The sequence below is a fragment of the Cygnus olor genome, chromosome 13, assembly GCF_009769625.2.
Source record: "Cygnus olor isolate bCygOlo1 chromosome 13, bCygOlo1.pri.v2, whole genome shotgun sequence".
In the NCBI taxonomy this organism is placed as follows: Eukaryota; Metazoa; Chordata; class Aves; order Anseriformes; family Anatidae; genus Cygnus; species Cygnus olor.
In genome coordinates this window covers 10,351,809-10,370,442 of record NC_049181.1, presented here as the reverse complement: position 1 = coordinate 10,370,442, position 18,634 = coordinate 10,351,809, and the positions used below count along the sequence as shown (strand labels likewise).

The following is an 18,634-nucleotide window of genomic DNA, read 5'->3' as shown; positions in this document are numbered from 1 at the left end:
AAATAAATAAAAAAAAACCATGTTTTCCTCCCTGCCTTAGCAACCCCAACCTCTGCTGCCTGCGTCTCTGCCATCAGCAGAGCCTGACACCGTCCCCAGCAGCGTGACGGGGACGGGGCAGGGACGGGGCATCCCCGGGGAGCGCCGTGCTGGCAGCCCCGGCTCTGCACCAGGCTGGCGGCGAGGTCCCTGCACCCTGCCTCCGGGGCTGGCTGTGCCCGGCGTCTTCGCTGCTGGCAGGAAAACCACCTCGTGCTCCTCTTTGGGGAATGAGGGACACGGATATGCAGCACGGGCGCCTCAGTTTCCCCACGGGGGGAGAGGCTGGGGCTGCCCCCCTCCTGCAGCCGGTGTCAGCTCGGGTTAGCTGGGACAGCCTCTGGAAGAGGAGCTGTCGTGCAGCGTGCGCTTGCTCGGCGCCCCGGGCTCCGGATCCTGATTGCGCCTCCCAGCACCGCGGCCCCGCAAACATTAATGGCAACGGTAATCGGAGGAGACTGCTCCCAGCTCCCGGGGCTGCTGGCGAGCAGGCGGGAGGGCTGCTGCACGCCGCCTCGCAGCTACGTGCCCCCCGCCGTGGGCTGCAGCCCCCTGCCCTCGCCCCTTCGCTGCAGAATCCCCCCCCCAGACCCTGCTGCGCACGGCGAGCCTCGGTCACGTTTCCTCGCTACAGCACGCGCAGCGGGGAGCGCTCGAAATCCTGCGCCAGCTTTCTGAGAAGCCAACGCAGAGCCCAGCAACGCGCTGCCGAAATGCAGGGCCCCCCTCTCGCCCTGGGGCAATCGGGCCTGGGGGAGCCCCGCACCTCTCCTCTGGGACATCACTGGCTGTCCTGCACGGGTCCCCACAGCGAGGGCTTCGTACAGCAGCTCCTAGCCATTACCACAGTGTAATTAATACAAATAAATGAGATGAGCCAGGCACGGTAGGGTGAAGGGAAACCTGAACGGCGTGTCCGCCGGGAATCATTTATTCTGCGCTTTTCCCTTTTGAAATCCCGTTTGCTTCCCTGCAAGTGAATCACAGGCTGCCTGGGCCCAGGGGCAAGGCTCTGCGGCTCGGCCGGGTGCCCCAGGGGCTGGGACAGGGGCAGCCGAGCAGCCCCAGCGAGCCCGGGCGATGCCAGCCCGATGGGCAAGCAGCTCCTCAGCCCCTGCCTCAGTTTCCCTCAGCTGGCAGCCACCGCAGCCCCCCTGCCACGCACACCCCACTGCCCACGTCGCCTCCCAAGGCTCACCAAGGGACGGGGTTCCCATCTGCCAGGCCCCCGGCAAAAGCGAGCGCTGGGCACCCAGTGAAGGGTGCTGAGCCCCTCGGGGTCCTTGCCCCTGCGGGGCAGCCCAGAGCTGGATCGGACCCCAAAACAGGCACCCCACAGTGGGGCAGGACGAGCCCAGCTGCTCCCCACGCTCAGCCGGACCCCCCAGCCCCGTCCCGTCCCTCGGCCCCGTCCCGCTGCTGCTCCCCGGGGCACCCCGGCAAGACCCCCGGCTCCCGACCCCCGGCAGCCCCCGGGCCCGGCTCCTCAACCCCCAACCCCGGGGGTCCCCGGGGGGGGGGTCGCCCCCTCCAGGACCGCCCCGTCGGGTCCCGGTGCCGGTGCACGGCGGCGCTTCCCCGCGCTCCGGGACGGGCGGAGAGGGGGAACGGGGGTGGGGGTCCGGGGTCGGAGCCCCCCCGGGGCGGCGGGGCGGGGGTGGGGGGGCCGGGGGCGGGCCGCTCCCCGCCGCCGTGCCCGCCTCCTCCCCGCCGCACCGGGGAAGCTCCGCCCGGCTGCCGGTGGCCGCAGCCGGCCGGCGCCCACCCCGCTCGCCCCGGACTATGAGGAGCGGGGCCGGCCGGGGGGCGGCGGCGGCGGCGGCCCCGGTGCTGCGGGATCGGGAGCGGGGGAGCCGCCGCCGCCGGCCGGGTCATGCCCGTGAGGCCGGGGCGGCGGGGCTGCGGGCTGCGGGATGGGAACGCTCCGGGCCGGCGCCTTCGCCTTCCTCCTCCTCCTCCTCCTCGGCTGCCTCCTGCCCCGGCGCGGCCCGCTCAGGTGAGCCCCGCGCGGCCCCCCCCGGTGTCCCCCGGGAGCCCGGCCCTCCGCCGGGACCCCCCCTCTGGGCTTTCCCCGCCGGGACCCGCACCCACCCCTCCCGGCCCGATGTCACCTCCGGGAGCCGGATGTCCCCCGGGACACCCCTGGGGACACCCCCGCCACCGGACCCTTCCCGCGGAGCCCCCCGAATGCAGCCGAGCCCCCGTCCCCCCGGAGCCGGGCGCAGCCCTGGTGCGTCAGTTTGGGGTTTTTTATTTGGGGGGAGGCTCAGGGTGGTCCCGGCCTCAGCCCCCAGGTGGCCCAGGCCAGTGGGTGCCCATGGGTGCGGGAGCAGCCCCCTGGGTGCGGGACCCAAAGTCCCCAAATCCCTTTGTCCCCTCCCTGCCAACCTGGGTGCCACCAGGACGAGGTGGGACGCAGGGGCCAGCGGGACGGGCAGGGGGCTGGCAGGGGACCCGTGTCCCTGGGGAGCAGGGAGCGGGCTGGGGGGGCTGCGGTGCCCCCAGGGCTGAGCCCCCTCCCCGTCCCAGCACACGGTCCCCATCCCAGTACAGCCGGAGCGGCACAGGGGGGACTGCAGTGTTTGTGGTGCGGAGGGGGGGGGATTGCATCCACGTGTCACCGCTGCACAGGCAGAAAATGCTGGGATCAGGACATTCCTGGGCGGCCGTGAGCCTTCTCCAGCCCCGCCGGCACGGAGGTGCTGAGCTGCGGGGCCTGGCAGTGCCCTGCCAGGTCAGCAGCAGCGTCCCCGGGGGAGGCAGTGCCCCCAAAGCCCAGCGCGGTGCCCAGGGGACGCGCACGGCCGCCGGCTTGCGGCAGAGCCCCAGGGGGGCTTCGCGTTTGTGCAGCCCCCAGGTGCGAGCATGGCCCGGGCTGCAGGTCTGCTGCTGCTCGGAGGGGCTGAGCCTCCAGGGAGGGAGCTGGGAGCCTTCCTCCCGCACGCTCCAGGGAGAGCCCTCATCTTCCTCCCCAGCAGAGGACACGGTTCACGGCCATGTGGCAAGGTCTGGCTTAACTCCTTGCTACCTGCCTTCCTGCAGCCCTCCTCCTCCTCCTCCTCCTCCTCCTCCTCCTGCTTCTCTCCCCGCTCCGAGAGGCGCACCTCTTAGCAGCTGGTGGAGGCACAATTTCTCCCAGCCTTTTGTTCTGGCTCAAGCCCAGACTCAGGCACTCTCCACCGCCCGTCCCCAGTTAAGTAAGGGAAAACCTGCACGGCTGGCTCATTTTTGGGTGGCTGTCGTGGCCGTTTCTGGCCAGCAAGGCTGCACACAAGCCCCTCGGGATGCCCCCTGATCCCCCGAGCAGAGGTAGGAACACGGTGTGGGTTTGACCTGCCCACAATCCCAGAGGTTCCCAGCTCCCCGCATCGTGCCGTGCTTGTGATACCGGGGTCCGTAGCCCCGAGCAGGAGCAGGACACACCAGCAGCGCTCTCAAAGCTCCCTTTGTGTCCAGAGGTCTCCAGCTAATTCCTCTCCACCACAGCCGCATGCCCGGCCATGTGGTGAGCGACTTGTCTCTCGCATTGTTCCTTGAAATGATCATTATAGACTGATGGAAGGAGGGAAACTGGCAGGCTAAGAGGCGTTCGCAAAAATATCCTCTCCAAGGTCAGTTTAAATAAGCCTCCATCATCCTTGGCAGCGCGGCGTGGGAGAGCTCCTGTCAGCTCCTCGTGGTGCCCGGCTGGGAGGTGCTGGGCTGGTGCTTGATCCTAAGGGACACCCTCCTGGCTCTTCCCAGTGCCTGCCAGCGCCCAGAGCCCACGGCACGGGGCCATCGCCACTGTGCCCCGTCCCCACCATGGGCACCCGGCCCCAAACGCCCTTCCTGGGGGCTCCCGCCTCGCTGGGGCACCCTCGGACATGGGCGAGAAACGTCTGACCGGCCTCCTCCGCCCCGCAGGCTGGTCTCAGGGAGGGAGGAGATCAAATCTGCCTCCCGCAGCTCGCCCCAGCCCATGTCGCCCTCTGATTTCCTGGACAAGCTTATGGGACGGACGTCGGGGTACGATGCCCGGATTCGGCCCAACTTCAAAGGTAAGGGGAGGGCGTGAGGCTTCCTGACCTGACAGCCACCCACACACAGCTGCCCAGCCCCAGGGGACGGGCATGGACCTCGGGGGCTTTCCCTGGCGGGCTGTGGGGGTCCCCACAGGGTGCGGGGTCTCTGCCCGTGTCCCCGAGGCGCGGGTCTCTCCCGGCCAGCAGCGAGAGGTTGTGTGCTGCCTGCTTGTTTTCCAGGTCCGCCCGTCAACGTGACGTGCAACATCTTCATCAACAGCTTCGGCTCCGTCACCGAGACGACCATGGTGAGGGGTTCGCCAGGGGCTCCTCTCCTGGGGGTGCTCTCCCGGGGAATGCGCGAGGCCCGGCGCTCACAGGGCCGTGGGGATTGCTGCAGGCAGCACCTCGCTGCTCCTCCTCCTCCCCACCTTCCTCCTCCTCCTCCTCCTCCTCGTGCCCTGCTGACGGCGGCCTCTGCCCCAGGACTACCGGGTGAACGTCTTCCTGCGGCAGCAGTGGAACGACCCCCGGCTGGCCTACCGCGAGTACCCCGACGACTCCCTCGACCTCGACCCCTCCATGCTCGACTCCATCTGGAAGCCGGACTTGTTCTTCGCCAACGAGAAAGGGGCCAATTTCCACGAGGTCACCACCGACAACAAGCTGCTGCGCATCTTCAAGAACGGCAACGTGCTCTACAGCATCAGGTGCCGTGGGCTCAGCCCCTCTCCTCTGGCACAGGGCTCGAGGGAGGGAGGAGAAGCTTTCCTCTCGCCCCCCGTTCGGCAGCTCTCAGCGAGCCCCTCCTTTTGTCTGCCTCCTCCAGGCTGACGCTGATCCTGTCCTGCCCCATGGACCTCAAGAACTTCCCCATGGACATCCAGACGTGCACGATGCAGCTGGAGAGCTGTGAGCACCTGGAGGGATTCAAGGCCTGTTTCACCCCATCCCATCCCATCCCATCCCATCCCATCCCATCCCATCCCATCCCATCCCCTGGCATCTCCCTGCTTCTGGGGGAGGTGAGGGTGAAGGAGGGGTAATTTGGGGTGGGGGTGAGTGGGTGCACGTCCCCCTGCCCCACGGCTCCCTCCGTCGCCTCCCCAGTCGGCTACACCATGAACGACCTGATCTTCGAGTGGCTGGAGGAGCAGGAGGCCGTGCAGGTGGCGGAGGGCTTGACGCTGCCGCAGTTCATCCTCAGGGATGAGAAGGACCTGGGCTACTGCACCAAGTACTACAACACAGGTCAGCACCCCGGGGACCCTCTGCCGCCCCCCGGCACGGCACGGGGCCCCCCTCGCCCATCGGGGCCGTCTTTCCCCGCAGGCAAGTTCACCTGCATCGAGGTGAAGTTCCACCTGGAGAGGCAGATGGGCTACTACCTGATCCAGATGTACATCCCCAGCCTGCTCATCGTCATCCTCTCCTGGGTCTCCTTCTGGATCAACATGGACGCGGCGCCGGCGCGGGTGGGCCTGGGCATCACCACCGTGCTCACCATGACCACGCAGAGCGCCGGCTCCCGCGCCTCGCTGCCCAAGGTGAGCGCTGGGGACACGCTGGTGGCCCCACAGCCCCAGGGTGGGGACAGCCCTGTCCTGGGGAGGGGTCCCCAGAGCCTCGCCGGCTGCGTGCCGGTGGGGGGGACGCGGTGCCGCTTGGATGGATGAGCTCTGGCGCGCATGGTCCTGCAAGTAGCGCTGCCAGCAGAAACATTTGGGTTTTTAAGACCCCTGCAGGCAGCATCTGCACCCCAGGGCTGATTGAAACACCGGGAAAAAACCTGATTGCAAGCAACAAAACTTGGCTCCCCTCATCCCCAGCATCCCAGGGCGGCAGGAGTAAGGACAAGTCAGCGGAGGCTGGCAGCACGTCCCTCCTGGCTTGAGGGCAATTAGCAGTTTCAGAAGAGAAAAGGCTCAGCCGAAACCCCCAGCCACGCTCCCCTGAGTTTCTGGGCGTGCAGCTGCAGGGGATGGCCTCCCGAAGCTGGGAGTGGCGTTACTCTGCGAGGAGGGCGGGGAGGGACACGGTGGAGGCAGGAGCGGCGGCCGGGCCGTGGGACACCCCCGTCTCTGACCCCCCCGTCCCCTCGCAGGTCTCCTACGTGAAGGCCATCGACATCTGGATGGCCGTCTGCCTGCTCTTCGTCTTCGCCGCCTTGCTGGAGTACGCCGCCGTCAACTTCGTGTCCCGGCAGCACAAGGAGTTCATGCGCCTGCGGCGGCGCCAGCGGCGGCAGAGGATGGTGAGTGCCTCCCCGCCGCTGGCACCACGTCCCCGTCCTCAGAGCTGCCGTCCCCGTGCCTGCAGGGCTGTCCCCTCCGGCACCTCGGGGACCCGTGGGCATGGAGCCCCTCTGCCTGCCCGGAGACCCCCGAGCATTTCCCTGCCCCGTGGGGATGCGTGGGGCTGAGGCACGCCGAGCTCCCCCGGGGCAGGCGCCGCCGTGGTGGCAGCAGAGGCTCGCCGCTGCGTCAGGGCAGGGAAATAGCAACAGGACCTGGTGGCACCGGGCTGTGCTGCCCAGGGACAGGGCGCCCGGGGCCGGGCTGTATGGGCACGCAGAGCCTCCCTCCGTCCACCCATCAGTTCAGGCACCCGCCCCGTGCGATGCTCAGGGAAGGCAGCCGGCACCCTCCTGGCACGCCCTTGGTGACACCGTTCGGCACAAGACCTCCTGCTCCAGGGGCTTTCTCTGCCCCTCGGCTGCTCCCTGCCCGCGCGCGTCCCCGCGGCCGGGGCAGAGCCATGGGTCACCCGCTGTCCTGTTTCTGTTTGGTGCGCACCAAAAGGGCCTGAGCAGCGGGATGGCCAGCCTCGAGTCCCTGCAGCAGCTGAGCAGCCAGCACAGCGGCGAGCACACCTACGCGACGCTCTCGCAGCTCTCCAGCTCCAGGGTAAAGCACAACCCTCGGGCAGCCCCCGGGCAGCGCAGCGCACCCCCACGCCCCCCCACTGCCCCAAAGGAACGTCCCCCCGGAGAGCTCTGCCGGCCGGCGGGGGTGCGAGGAAGGAGCAGGGCTGTGATCCGTGCAGGGCACACGGCCGTAGGATGGAGCTACCCGTCCCTGGGCTGAAAGCAGATCTGAGAGGGAGGGGATGTGGCAGATTTTGCCGGCTCCTTGGGGACACCCAGCTCCGTGCCTCGGTTTCCTCTTCTGTAAAACGAGGCCGACGCAGCCCCCTTGGCAGTGGTGCGAACCAGGCTGGGGTGACGGAGAGAGCTGGTCCCGGGCTGCTCCTCGGCTCCCTGCCAGCACCCAGAGCAGGATGAGGGCTCTCCCTGCCCACTTTACCCAGCGCAGGCAGATTCGGGGCATTTTCTCCCTGCAGTGACACCACTGTGTGCGTGTGCTCGGGCCACATGGGCACTTGGCAGCCGGAGACGTGGGGAGGAGACAAGGCAGGGGCAGTGGCGCAGGGCAGGCTCCCAGGCGTGCGGCAGGATGCTGGGGGACGAGGACATCCAGCCCGGGCAGCTGCGGGGCCGCCCCAGCCCCCCCACGGCCAGCCCTGCATCCCCGCAGATGCAGCACGGGTGAAGCCCCCGGGCTGGTCCCACTGGGGTCGGGGAATGGCTGCGGCTCCCCAGGGGCACGGGGCAGACGGCTCCATCCCGCTGCGGCAGGGGAGCACACCTCAGCTGCACACGAGGACTCGTCTCAGCGATTTAAGCCTCTGCTGCTCTTCCCACCGGGAAATCTTGCTTAGCCGGCAGATTGCTGAGTTAAATAAAGATCGGCGGCCGCCGGCTCTCCGCATGGGAGCCCCCTGGCCGGCCGGGTGCCCACGCAGGCCGGGTGCTGCCCTTCGCCCAGGCCCTTCGGAGGGCAGCGCCGGTCGGAGGCGGCCTTGGGACCCGGCACCCACGTTGTGTGGGCACAGAGCGAGGATGGGGCTCCGTGGAGAGCCACGGAGACACGCAAAGCCCCACAAAGGGTGAATGAGCAGGCTGGAGTGAATTGCTAATGAAGCAGCTCGCGAACGAACGAAGCGCTGGCTGTCGGGGAGGAGTGCGGGTGCTGCTGGCCGGGACTCCACCTCCCCCAGTCCACCCCAGCACGTTTGTGCCGAGAGCCGGGCTGCCCAGGCACCCGGGTGGGCACTGGGGGTCCCCGTGCTGGGCTGCCAGGGCCGGGGCTGCCCGTGGGTGCACCCGGGGCCCTTCAGAGCACGTGGCACGAGGCCACCGCGCACCCTCGCACCCCCGTGTGCCTGATCCCAGCCCCGTGATCCCCCACACCCCTGGCTACCCCTGCCAGCCCCGCGCTTCCGCCTGCACGCTTGAGGCACCCACACGGGCGTGCAGCAGGGCTGGCACACACACGGGGCTGGCACACACACGGGGCATCCGTCCCCAGCGCACACCCGCTCCCTGCGGGGTGCCTGGCTGACGGCGCTTTCCCCCGCCAGGAGGAAGAGCTCGTCCGCGAGAGCCGCTTCTACTTGCGAGGCTACGGCCTGGGCCACTGCCTGCAGGCGAAGGAGGGTCCCGGGGAGGGTCCCGGCATCTACAGCCCCCCCCCGGCCAGCGCGCTGCTGCGGGAAGGGGAGACCCTCCGCAGGCGCTACGTCGACCGGGCCAAGCGAATCGACACCATCTCCCGAGCCGTCTTCCCCTTCACCTTCCTGGTCTTCAATATCTTCTACTGGGTTGTCTACAAAGTGCTGCGCTCGGAGGACGTCCACCCGGTGCCCTGAGGCCCGAAAACGAGGGACCACCTCTTGGCCAGACCCCCCCCCCGGGTGCCCGGAGGCCACGAGCCCAGCCAGAGCCACGTTTGTGTCTGTCACACCTCGGAGCGGCGGCACACCCAGGCTGGGTCTCGGGGCGAGGACACGTGGCAGCCCCCGTGTCCCTCCGGGTGCTGAGGGAGGGGACCAGGTCCCCGTGGCCGGCTGGGGAAGGGGACCCTCCTGCCCCATGTGTGGCTTCAACCCTGGGTACTCCAGGACGCTGAGCTGCTGGGAGGGCTCCAGTACCCGGGGATGCTGCGCTGCTGGGACCCTGGGGACCCCACCGCTCCCCCCAACGCCCTCCATCGCTCTGCACCCCCATGTCAGGCTGCTGCCCCCCCCCCGGAGCTGCTGTGGACCACCATCAGCCAGGCAAGAGGCCGCAGTTCTCTCGCCCAGAGAGCTCGGAGCTCGCTCGTGGGAGACGGCAGGCAGCCCCCTGCCTGTGCCCGGCCACAGCCCCCAGCCCCCAGCCCAGCCAGGCCAGGGACAGGGCCCCTCCGGCCCCCTCCCAGCCCCACAGCACAGTGAAGGGTCGGGGCCAGGCAGCTTTCTCGCTGCAGAGCCCAGCGCTGCCCCTGCTCCAGGGCACTTGTCCCAGGAGCGATGTCTGTGACGTCCTTCCCCATCCCCGACTGCCACCCGCCCTGCCAGGGCCCTGGTCCCACGGATGGAGAAGGAACACGGATGGCACACAGCCCACGGGCAGGAGCTGCTCAGCACCCCGGGCAGGATGGGGCGCACAGCCCCTCTGCTGAGGGAGGTTGTTTGGGGCTGGAAGTGGTGGGGCAGCTCGGCTGGCCCCCTTGGAGGAGCGGGGCGGTGGTGGCGTCTCCGCACCGCTACGTCCGCACCGGCAGCCGCCGCAGGATGCGGCTGTGCTCCTCGGGAGGAGGTGGCGGCACGTCACCGCGGTGCCAGCAGCAGAGAGCAGGAGGTGGAATCGCCCCAGCCTTGCTGACCCCGGCCCCCAGTTTCCTTCCCCCAGCCCCACTCCAGCCCCCAGGTGTGGTGTCCCCGGGCGGGTTCACCCCAGCTGCTCCTCCACCGGAGAGCATCTGAACCCTCGACTTCAAAATTCAGCAAGGCTTCCAGCCCTCCAAACCTGGACGTCCTCCGTGCTTAGCTGGAAATAAAAGCAGTAGGCAACGTTTCTGTAGGTCCTGCAGTGAGAAATGTGTCGATGCTCTCCTTTCTCCCTGCTCACAGCAAGCCCAGGCGGGGCTCGCATCCTCGGTGGGGTGGTTTGCTGCAGACCCCCGGCATCCATCCCCCCACAGTCCCAGGAGCGGGCACAGGCAGGGCAGGACGGGGATGGGATTTGTCCCTTTCCTGAGAGGCCCTGGTGCCACCACGGCACAGCGAGGGCACCCAGTGACCTGCCGCTCCAGGCAGGCCCGCCTGGACACAGGCAGAGGGGTGAAGCAGCCCCATGAAGCCAGCCCGGGCAGAAATGCCACCCGCAGCCCCCAGCTTCCCTCCTGCCCCCACGCAGGCATTGCCCCCTCCCTCTCCCTAATAATGTGGAGCAAAGCCCTACGCCCCCACACCCCGCCGCCGAGCTGCCCAGCACCTGCTTTGCGAGCCCCCCCGCCCCGTTCTGAGCCACGCGCACCCATTTCACAGATGGGCAAGTGGAGGAGAAGCGGCCCCCGGGGAAGGCAGGGCCCACCAGGACAGGCTGAGATGGCTCCAGCCCATCAGCACTGCTGGGTGCCCCCCCCCCGCTGCTGCCCCACCTCAGGCAGCCTTCAGAGTCTTGCTTTTCGGGGGGAGCCCATCGGGAGGTGATGCCGGCACGTGGGCAGCACCTACAGGTGCCTGGTGGCCAACCAAACCTCCAGCACCTGCGGGTTTTTAAACAGCCTCGATCTTCCTACACAAATAAAACCTTACTGGGATTTTCAGCGGTGTGCTGGGGGTTTCTCTCTGCCCAGGACCCTGTGGCCTGATCCGGCTCCAGCTCCCAGCTGCGGGAGGGATGTAGGGACAAGGATGCACCAGCCCTGCAATTATGCCCAGACCTCGTTACCCCCATAGGTGATTTGTCTGATGGGGGCCTGCCTGCGGGACAGGACCCAAGGTGTGTGTGTGGGGACAGATGTGGGGTCAGGGGGGTCTCCAGCTCCGTGGTGGAGCTCGGACACCCCGATACATCGAGTGTCCCAGCCTCCCCGTGTGTCCTGGGCCGGCGCCAGCCTCAGAGCACTGCCAGCTGTCCCGGGGGCTTACGCCAGCCCCGCGGTGCCACCCCGGGCCAGCGCTTCTGTCCCCAGCTGGCGTGGGGGCAGGCAGAGCTCGCAGCTGACGGCCGAGCTCGCAAGCAAGCATCAATCTCCCTCTGTGCTCCCGGCCAAGTCTCACAGATCGGCTCTGTTGGGCACCCCGTACCTCGCAGCCCCATCGCCCCGCCGGCCCCCAGCGAGGGTTTCTGCAGTGGGGAGGGGGAGAAGGCAAGACGCAGGCATGCGGGCTTGGAGCCTGGTTTGTTCTTTTGCTGGGAGAAACTAAACCCTGCGACGCTCCTGCGTTCCTCCCTGCCTGCCCTCGCTGCTCTCCTTTATGAGCAGCAGGTCTGGGGCACATGGGGTCTGTTCAGGTAGAAAAGCTGGGGTCAGCCTTAAATCACCCTGACTCCAAGAACTGGTGCTTCCCAGAAAAATGGAAATAGTAAAAAAATGACACCATAAGATAAACCGCATCAACTCTGGTTGCAGCCAAGCAGAGGGGCCCTCACTTCTGGCACTGTGGTGGTGAACGTGTAGGGGAGCACTGCCACCCTACGGCCCCACGGGCACCCCAGGAGCCTTTTGGGGGCCAGCAGCAGCCCTCAGCCCCTGCCCAGTGCTCCCAGCAGCCCAGCTTGAGCCAGAAGCCACCGGGACACCCGCACTGCTGCTCTCCAGCTGATGGCTCCGGTGTGTCCCCATGCCTGGGGACAGCAGCAGTGCCCAGGCTGGGGGTGCAGCTCGGGTGGCATCCAGCCCAGGCGGCTCCGTCCCCCACAAAGCCCACAGATCTCAGCTGGAGCCGGTTTTTCCTTTCCTGCATGGTGCTGCACGTTCGGGACACGTCCTGGCTGCCGCAGGAGGCAGCCGTGGGCACAGGACCAGCAGCCGTGGCTGAGTTAATTGCCGGTGTAAATTGAAGCTAATGGAGTTACACCAGGTTAACGTGACTCCCAGATAGTAAAATCAGCATAATGGGCGCCGGCAGCTTCCTGCCTGCCTGCCAGTGGGACGCTTACAGCCCGGCAGCCACGGACACGTGCAACCTGCCTCCTCCTGCTCCTGTGCGCCCATGGGTGCTGGTGCCTCCTGCCCTGCTCCCTGCCAGCCCCCGGTGCCAGCACCTTGCCCTCCTGCAGGAGGCCTGGCAGCACCGTCCGGTGCCTGGCTCTGCCCTTTTGTTGATCCTCACCCCAAAAGAGGGGGCTGGGGACCCCTGCTAGACCCACAGCACCCACCCAGTCGCCCATCTTGCTGCAGAGACGGTCCCAGGACAGCAAGGAGAGGTCACACACGGGACCAAGCGTGCCTGCTGAAAAAGCAGCCCTGGACCAACATGGGAGCTGCTGTCCTCGTGTGGCCTGCAGGAGGGGGACGGGTGTCAGACACAGGGACTGACGGGGACACACAGACAGCTTTCAGGACGGACTGACCGCACCTGCAGGACATGGTCAAGGTACCGGGTCTGGAGCTGGGCAATTGCGTGCGACACAGAGGGATTTGGCCAAGCTCTTCTCAGTGGTCTGTGGGGACGGAACAAGGGGCGATGGCCACAAAATGGAGCCCAGGAAGTTCTGCACCAACACGCGACAGAACTCCTTCACGGTGATGGTGATGGAGCGCTGGGACAGGGAGGTTGTAGAGTCTCTTTCTCTGGAGATATTCAAGGCCCGTCTGGACGGCTACGTGGGCAAGCTGCTGTGGGGAACTGCTGTGGCAGGGGGTTGGACATGGTGGTCTCTGGGGGTCCCTTCCAACCCCTTCGGTTCTGTGACTGATTGTGTGATTGTGTGAGGGTTTCTAAGACACGGCGAGGAGGACCCGAGCGCTCAGCTCGCCCCACGCCCCGTGCCTGGCACAGCCTGGCCCCGCCACCCCGCTGCCATTTCCCGCTACGCGCCCCCGAGGCACAGCCCCAACCCCACCGCGGGGCGGCGGAGCCCCCTAGCGAGGCGGGCCGGGCACCGCCGGCCTTCGTCCCACGTGACCCCCCCCAGCGCCACGTGACCCGCCGGTGGCCGTCATGGCGGCGGCCGTGCCGCTGCTCTGCGCCGTGCTGGTGGCGGCGGCGGCGGCGCTGGAGAACGGCGTGGCGCGGACACCGCCCATGGGCTGGCTGCACTGGGAGCGCTTCCTCTGCGGCACCGACTGCACCGCGCAGCCCCGCCGCTGCGTCAGGTACGGCCACGGGGGCAGGGGGGCTGGCGGTGGGGTGTACCGGGTGTCCCGGTGTCCCGGGGTGCCGCTGTCCCCGGGGTGCCGGTACCGGGGGTGCCGGTGTCCCGGTACCGGGGGTCCCAGTGTCCCGGGGTGCCGGTGTCCCGGTGTCCTGGTACCGGGGGTCCCAGTGTCCCGGGGTGCCGGTGTCCCGGTACCGGGGATGCCAGTGTCCCGGTACCAGGGGTGCCGGTGTCCCGGTGTCCCGATACCAGGGGTGCCAGTATCCTGGTGTCCCGGTGTCCCGGTACCGGGAGTGCCAGTGTCCCAGGGTGCTGGTGTCCCAGTGTGCCGGTACCGGGGGTGCCAGTGTCCCGGTCCTGGAGGTGCTGTCCCGCTGTGCCGGTGTCCTGGTGCCCCGGTGCCGGTGTCCCAGTCCCGGGGGTGCTGTCCCGGTGTCCCGGTACCGGTTGCCGAGCCCCGCTGTGCTCCCCACCGCAGCGAGCAGCTGTTCACTGAGATGGCCGACGTGATGGCCACGGAGGGCTGGCGGGAGGCAGGCTACCAGTACCTGTGCATCGACGACTGCTGGGCGGCCCCCACGCGGGACGAGCGCGGCAGGCTGCGGGCGGACCCCCGGCGCTTCCCCGGTGGCATCCGGCGGCTGGCGGACTACGTGAGTGAGCGCCGGGAGCGCGGCGGGACGGGGAGGCCGGGGCGGAGGCGGCCTCGGGGCCGGTGCGTGAACCCCTGGCCTCTGTCTGCTCCCGAACCCAGGTGCACGCGCGGGGGCTGAAGCTGGGGATCTACAGCGACGTCGGGAACGAGACGTGCGCCGGCTTCCCCGGCAGCTACGGGCACTACGAGCTGGACGCCCAGACCTTCGCCTCGTGGGGCGTGGACCTGCTCAAGTTCGACGGCTGCAACTCCGGCTCGCTGGAGCTGCTGGCAGAAGGTGGGCGCGCAGGCAAGGCGCTCAGCAGCGGTCCCGAGCCTCTGGGGATCCGCTTTTCCCTGAGCACGCTCGTTTGAGGGATTTGCTTACAGAAGCAGGTAGGAGGCTGTGTTCCCGAGCTCAAGGTTGCTCTCTCGAAGGCCGCGAGTATTGCTGGCCCAAGTGGTTTTTGGCTGCTCAGCCTTCCCCCTCCTGGAGCTTCGCTCGCAGGCAGGGCTCGAGGCAGCAGCTTTCTCACACCAGAGGCTGCGTGGTGCTGAGCAAACACCGACTGCGTACTCCGGGGGCTCTCTGTGCAGAGTGCTGCATCAGCTCTTAGCACCACAGAGGCTTTGCCCTTCTAGAGTGCCTTTACTGGAGAGCTAGAAACACTTCACACACTTAACCCTTAATCCCTTTGGCGAGGCCGTGCTGTAATGGATCAGCTGTAAGCCAGAACAGCTTGCGTCAGCCGCGGAAAGGGCAGTTATCAGGGCTTTTAACAGCAAAAATTGAAGAGGAAAAACCTCCTGGGGTTTTCATTTTAAAGCCTGCCTGGGTAAATGCCAGTTCAGGAGCTGTTTGCACACAGGGCTGGCGAGCCAGCAGCAGAAAGCTCGGTGACGTGCTGCGTTCAGGGGGCTCGGCCACAGACCCTCTGCAAGCACACCCCAGGAGCAGATTTGCCAGAAGGACAGAGAGGCTCGGAAGATGGTTTTCTGTTGACTGGGCTCTCCCTGCTGGCACAGTCAGCACCACAGCGCTTGGCAGCGGGAATCCTACAGTCCTGGCTGGGTCTGGCAGAGGGAACCTGACTGAGTGACGATCCCATCAAAGCCAGCTGGTCCGGCGTGTGCTGGCTGCTGGGGCCAGGAGCTCAGCTCAGCACCGCAGGCAGCAGCTAAGCTGGAAGCTCTTGTTGGATCCTGTCTGTAACCCGGGTGCGATCCTGAAGCGGTTCCAGGAGAGAGAGCGGGCTCTTCGTTCCCTCTCTGCTGATTAAAAGGGATGTAACAGGGCTGTCTGGGGACAAGGACAGGACGGGACAGAACTAGTGGCTTTGCATTCTCGCCCAGTCCATATGGCACAAGTCCTTCCTAAGGACATATTCCCGCAACATTAACCACTGAAGCCATACCCAGCAGCTATCAACTTGTATTTCCCAGGCGTTTGCAGGAAAAAAACACCACACAGCAAAACTGCAGCTTCTTCCTGGGGCTCTATCCCAGCCAAAACCAGGAGACAAAGTGATCGGTCACAGAACAGCAGGACCTGGTAGCAAAGCCATGAAGAAGCTCGCCTCTCCTTGCGAGGCAGGAGGCTGGCTGCCTTGTTCAGCCTTGATTTTGCAAGAGTTGAACTGAAACCTGAACCTGTGATGCTGGATTAGTTCTTCTCCTTGACCCAGGAGATTGTGTAACCTGTCTGCTCTCTTCCCTTAGGTTACAGGAGGATGTCTCTGGCCCTGAACAAGACTGGAAGGCCCATCGTGTACTCCTGCGAATGGCCTTTCTACCTGAGGCCCATGCAGCAGGTAAGGAGCGTTTCTCAGGGCTGGCATCGCACAGTGGGAGCAACAGGAAAGTGCTAAGAGTGCAGAGCAGCCTCCCAGGGAACTCGCTGCTCCCTGCTCTGACAGAGAACAAGACTGCAAGGTGGAGGAAAAAACACTTTTCCTCTGCAGCCCCGAGGTACACCTGAGGCGAGTCACTGCTCTGCTGAGAAGAATTTAGCAGGATCCTGCAGCGTGCAGGCGCGGGCTGCTGGAGGCACAGCCCGGCTGGAGGCAGCTGCGGAACAGCAGCGTCCATCTGCTTTGTCTCCGAGGAGCTGAGCAGCAAGATGCCGGCAATGCGGGCACAGCCAGCAAACGGCTCGGTGTTACTCCTCCTGGCTGCTCCGCTGTGCAGAGTGCTGCAGACTCAGCCTTACGGTCACCTCAGGGGACCAGGAAAGAGTTTTAGAGCAGCCTATTTAATAGGAATCCTCCGTGGTGTTTATCAGCGCATTTTTGCCAGCCAGGGTCCCTGACTGACGTTGCGCTCTCCACCCACAGCTGGCTCCCCTACGCTGCCAGGACAGGATGTGGCCATCCCTCCCGCAGAGATAAATGCATTAGTCACCGAAGGGTGTAAACCCGAGAAACTGCAGTAATTGTTAGGGTGTCACACCTTAGTTCCGCTGCTCCCACCCCACCTTGGGTAAAGTAGTGTTTGAGGGGATTTTCTAACTGAGCTCGGTGGCCACGGCTGTTCTCCCAAGGGGAGCAATGGGGATGGCGCTGTGTGGAGCATGGCAGGCTGGAATTATTGGTTAAGGCATCCCACGGAACCAACATATGCTAAGTTAGCTGGCGATGGAAGGTATTCTAATAGTCCTCCCCCAAAATATTCCCGATGCAGCCTAGCTTTGTGTACAGTCTTGATCTCGCACAGACAAGTTCTCTGGCTAATGACGCTCGTTGTTTTGGCAGCCCAATTACACGGAGATCAAACAGTACTGCAATCACTGGAGGAACTTCTTTGATGTCTACGATTCTTGGAACAGCATCAGGAGCATCTTGGAGTGGACGGCGCTTCACCAGGACAGCATTGTGAAGATAGCTGGGCCGGGAGGCTGGAACGACCCTGACATGGCAAGTAGAGCAGCACCGTGCAGCGCCAGCAAAAACTCCTTTCTTCTGCCGTAGGCAGAGGGAGGGGTCTGAGGGAGAAACACCGGGGGCAAAGGCTCTGAGGGGGCCCTAGGATCAAGCACGCGATGAGAGAATTGCCACCCGTGTCTTCCCCAACGGGCTGGTCTTGCTCCTGGAGCTCAGCCTATCTAACCGGTCCCCAGAAGGGGTCCCACCCTCGGCATCCTGTCATTTACCGGCGCTCAGCGTGGTGGCCCAGTTTCTCCTGGGCAGGCAGCGTTACCGGGCACTTTTCTTTTCCCGTCACAGCTGGTGATCGGGAACTTCGGGCTGAGCTGGGACCAGGCGGTGACCCAGATGGCCATGTGGGCCATTATGGCTGCTCCCCTCTTCATGTCCAACGACCTGCGGCGCATTAGCCCCGAGGCCAAGTGGCTGCTCCAGAACAAAGAGGTGATCGCCATCAACCAGGATCCGCTGGGCAAGCAGGGATATCGCATCACCAAGGTACGGCTGTCCCGGCTGGGGGTGCACGCTGGGGCACAGGGTGCCGGCCTCCCCAGAGAGCAGACGCCGGGGATGTGTGGCACAGAGAAGTGCTCAGGGCTTGGCAACAGGAGCCCGGTGTGCCCGTTTGTTCCCGAAGCCTGCTTAGGCGCCCAGGCGTGAAGACCGTAAGTTCTCCCTCCCCTAACACAAGCCCCGTGGTTTGCTTTCTCCTTGGCAGGACAAAAACTTCGAGCTATGGGAGCGGCCCCTGTCGGGCAGAGCCTACGCCGTGGCGGTGCTGTACCAGCAGGAAATCGGGGGCCCCCAGAACTTCTCCTTCTCCCTCGCCCTCCTCGGCAACGGGCTGGCCTGCAACCCCGTGTGCTCCGTCCGGCAGATCCTGCCCAGCAGCAGGGACTGGGGGGTGCACAACTGGGTCTCCTCCCTGAGCGTGGAGGTAAACCCAACAGGCACCGTGCTGCTCAGGGTGGTGGCGCTATAGGAGGCACAAAGACAGTCTTCTCAAAAGCCTCGCGTTCTGCGCTGTCACCAGAGGACCGCCCGCTTCCTCCAAGCGGGATGCCTTAGCTGTGTCCTAAAGCATTCACTGCTCAAGTGCTTCTCCGTGCACCTTGGATCTTTTGCCTAATGCCACAACTGCCCGACTCTCCGTTGCCACGAAATAACCGAGAAAGGGTCACTCCTCTCCTGTTTACCCTCCCTCCGGTATCTCACCTAACTGCCCTTTTCCAGGGGGCTACAAGGGGCCCAGCGGGGCACCAGCTGCTGCTAACACCCACTGCCCCACTAGCTGAAGCCACGCACAGGACAGATGCGGCACCCTACGGCTCTTCTCCAGGCTCAGTAGGGAAATGCAGCTCGGCTGCCTCGCTTCTGCTTTGCGAGCTGGGCTGTACGGCTACGCTCAGCCCAAAAAAAACAAACAGAAAAGCTGCCAAAGCAAGCCCACCCCCCTCCTCAGAGTGTGGCGTCGTCGCCTTCTACGCGCTGAACTCAGGGACTGGCCTGAATCACCGCAGCTCTTGGCTGCCTGCTGACTCTGTGCGATGTGTATGGTGCCTTACAACAGAGCTTTGAGGGCTGCCCCTTACCCCAGGAGGCCTCCTACCTGTGGCTGGCACTTCCCTCTAGACAACGGTTCCCCTTCCCGCTCTTCACAGGGGCCCTGGGGACTCCTTCCCAGAAAGAACTGCCTTTCTGTGGCTGCTGGCAGCAGGCTTTAGGCTGAAGTTACACGGGTTCTTATGCAACTGTCATGTACGTGGCTGTTCTCTGCTGGCTGCCACACGATGCAGATGCCTTGATTTGTTCTAATGTTGGTGGTTACAAACTCCAATTAAAGCGTTCCCTAAAAAGGGCGAAGGTTTCTCTTAGTTCTCCT

At 65.6% G+C, this 18,634-nt stretch overlaps 2 protein-coding genes across 3 annotated transcripts; both read left to right on the top strand.

The window, feature by feature from the left end:
- The first annotated feature begins 1,859 nt into the window (after nucleotides 1-1,859).
- LOC121077500 (glycine receptor subunit alpha-4) lies at nucleotides 1,860-10,802 on the top strand. Of its 2 annotated transcripts, XM_040572773.1 has the most exons (10): nucleotides 1,860-2,035; nucleotides 3,946-4,079; nucleotides 4,284-4,351; nucleotides 4,530-4,753; nucleotides 4,873-4,955; nucleotides 5,154-5,294; nucleotides 5,376-5,590; nucleotides 6,148-6,297; nucleotides 6,845-6,949; nucleotides 8,466-10,802. In XM_040572773.1, the coding sequence occupies exons 1-10, from the start codon at nucleotides 1,953-1,955 to the stop codon at nucleotides 8,751-8,753; spliced, it is 1,491 nt and encodes a 496-aa protein (XP_040428707.1). In that variant the 5' UTR covers nucleotides 1,860-1,952; the 3' UTR covers nucleotides 8,754-10,802. The 2 variants fall into 2 exon arrangements, with proteins under 2 accessions (XP_040428707.1, XP_040428708.1); XM_040572774.1 differs by lacking the exon at nucleotides 6,845-6,949 and having other exon boundaries at nucleotides 1,863-2,035; nucleotides 8,466-10,801.
- A 1,603-nt stretch (nucleotides 10,803-12,405) lies between these two features.
- Nucleotides 12,406-18,611, top strand: GLA (galactosidase alpha). The gene is made up of 7 exons (XM_040571792.1): nucleotides 12,406-13,195; nucleotides 13,676-13,850; nucleotides 13,952-14,129; nucleotides 15,551-15,642; nucleotides 16,582-16,743; nucleotides 17,053-17,250; nucleotides 17,471-18,611. Exons 1-7 carry the CDS (start codon nucleotides 13,041-13,043, stop codon nucleotides 17,732-17,734), a joined length of 1,224 nt encoding a protein of 407 aa, XP_040427726.1. The 5' UTR covers nucleotides 12,406-13,040; the 3' UTR covers nucleotides 17,735-18,611.
- Nucleotides 18,612-18,634: the final 23 nt, after the last annotated feature.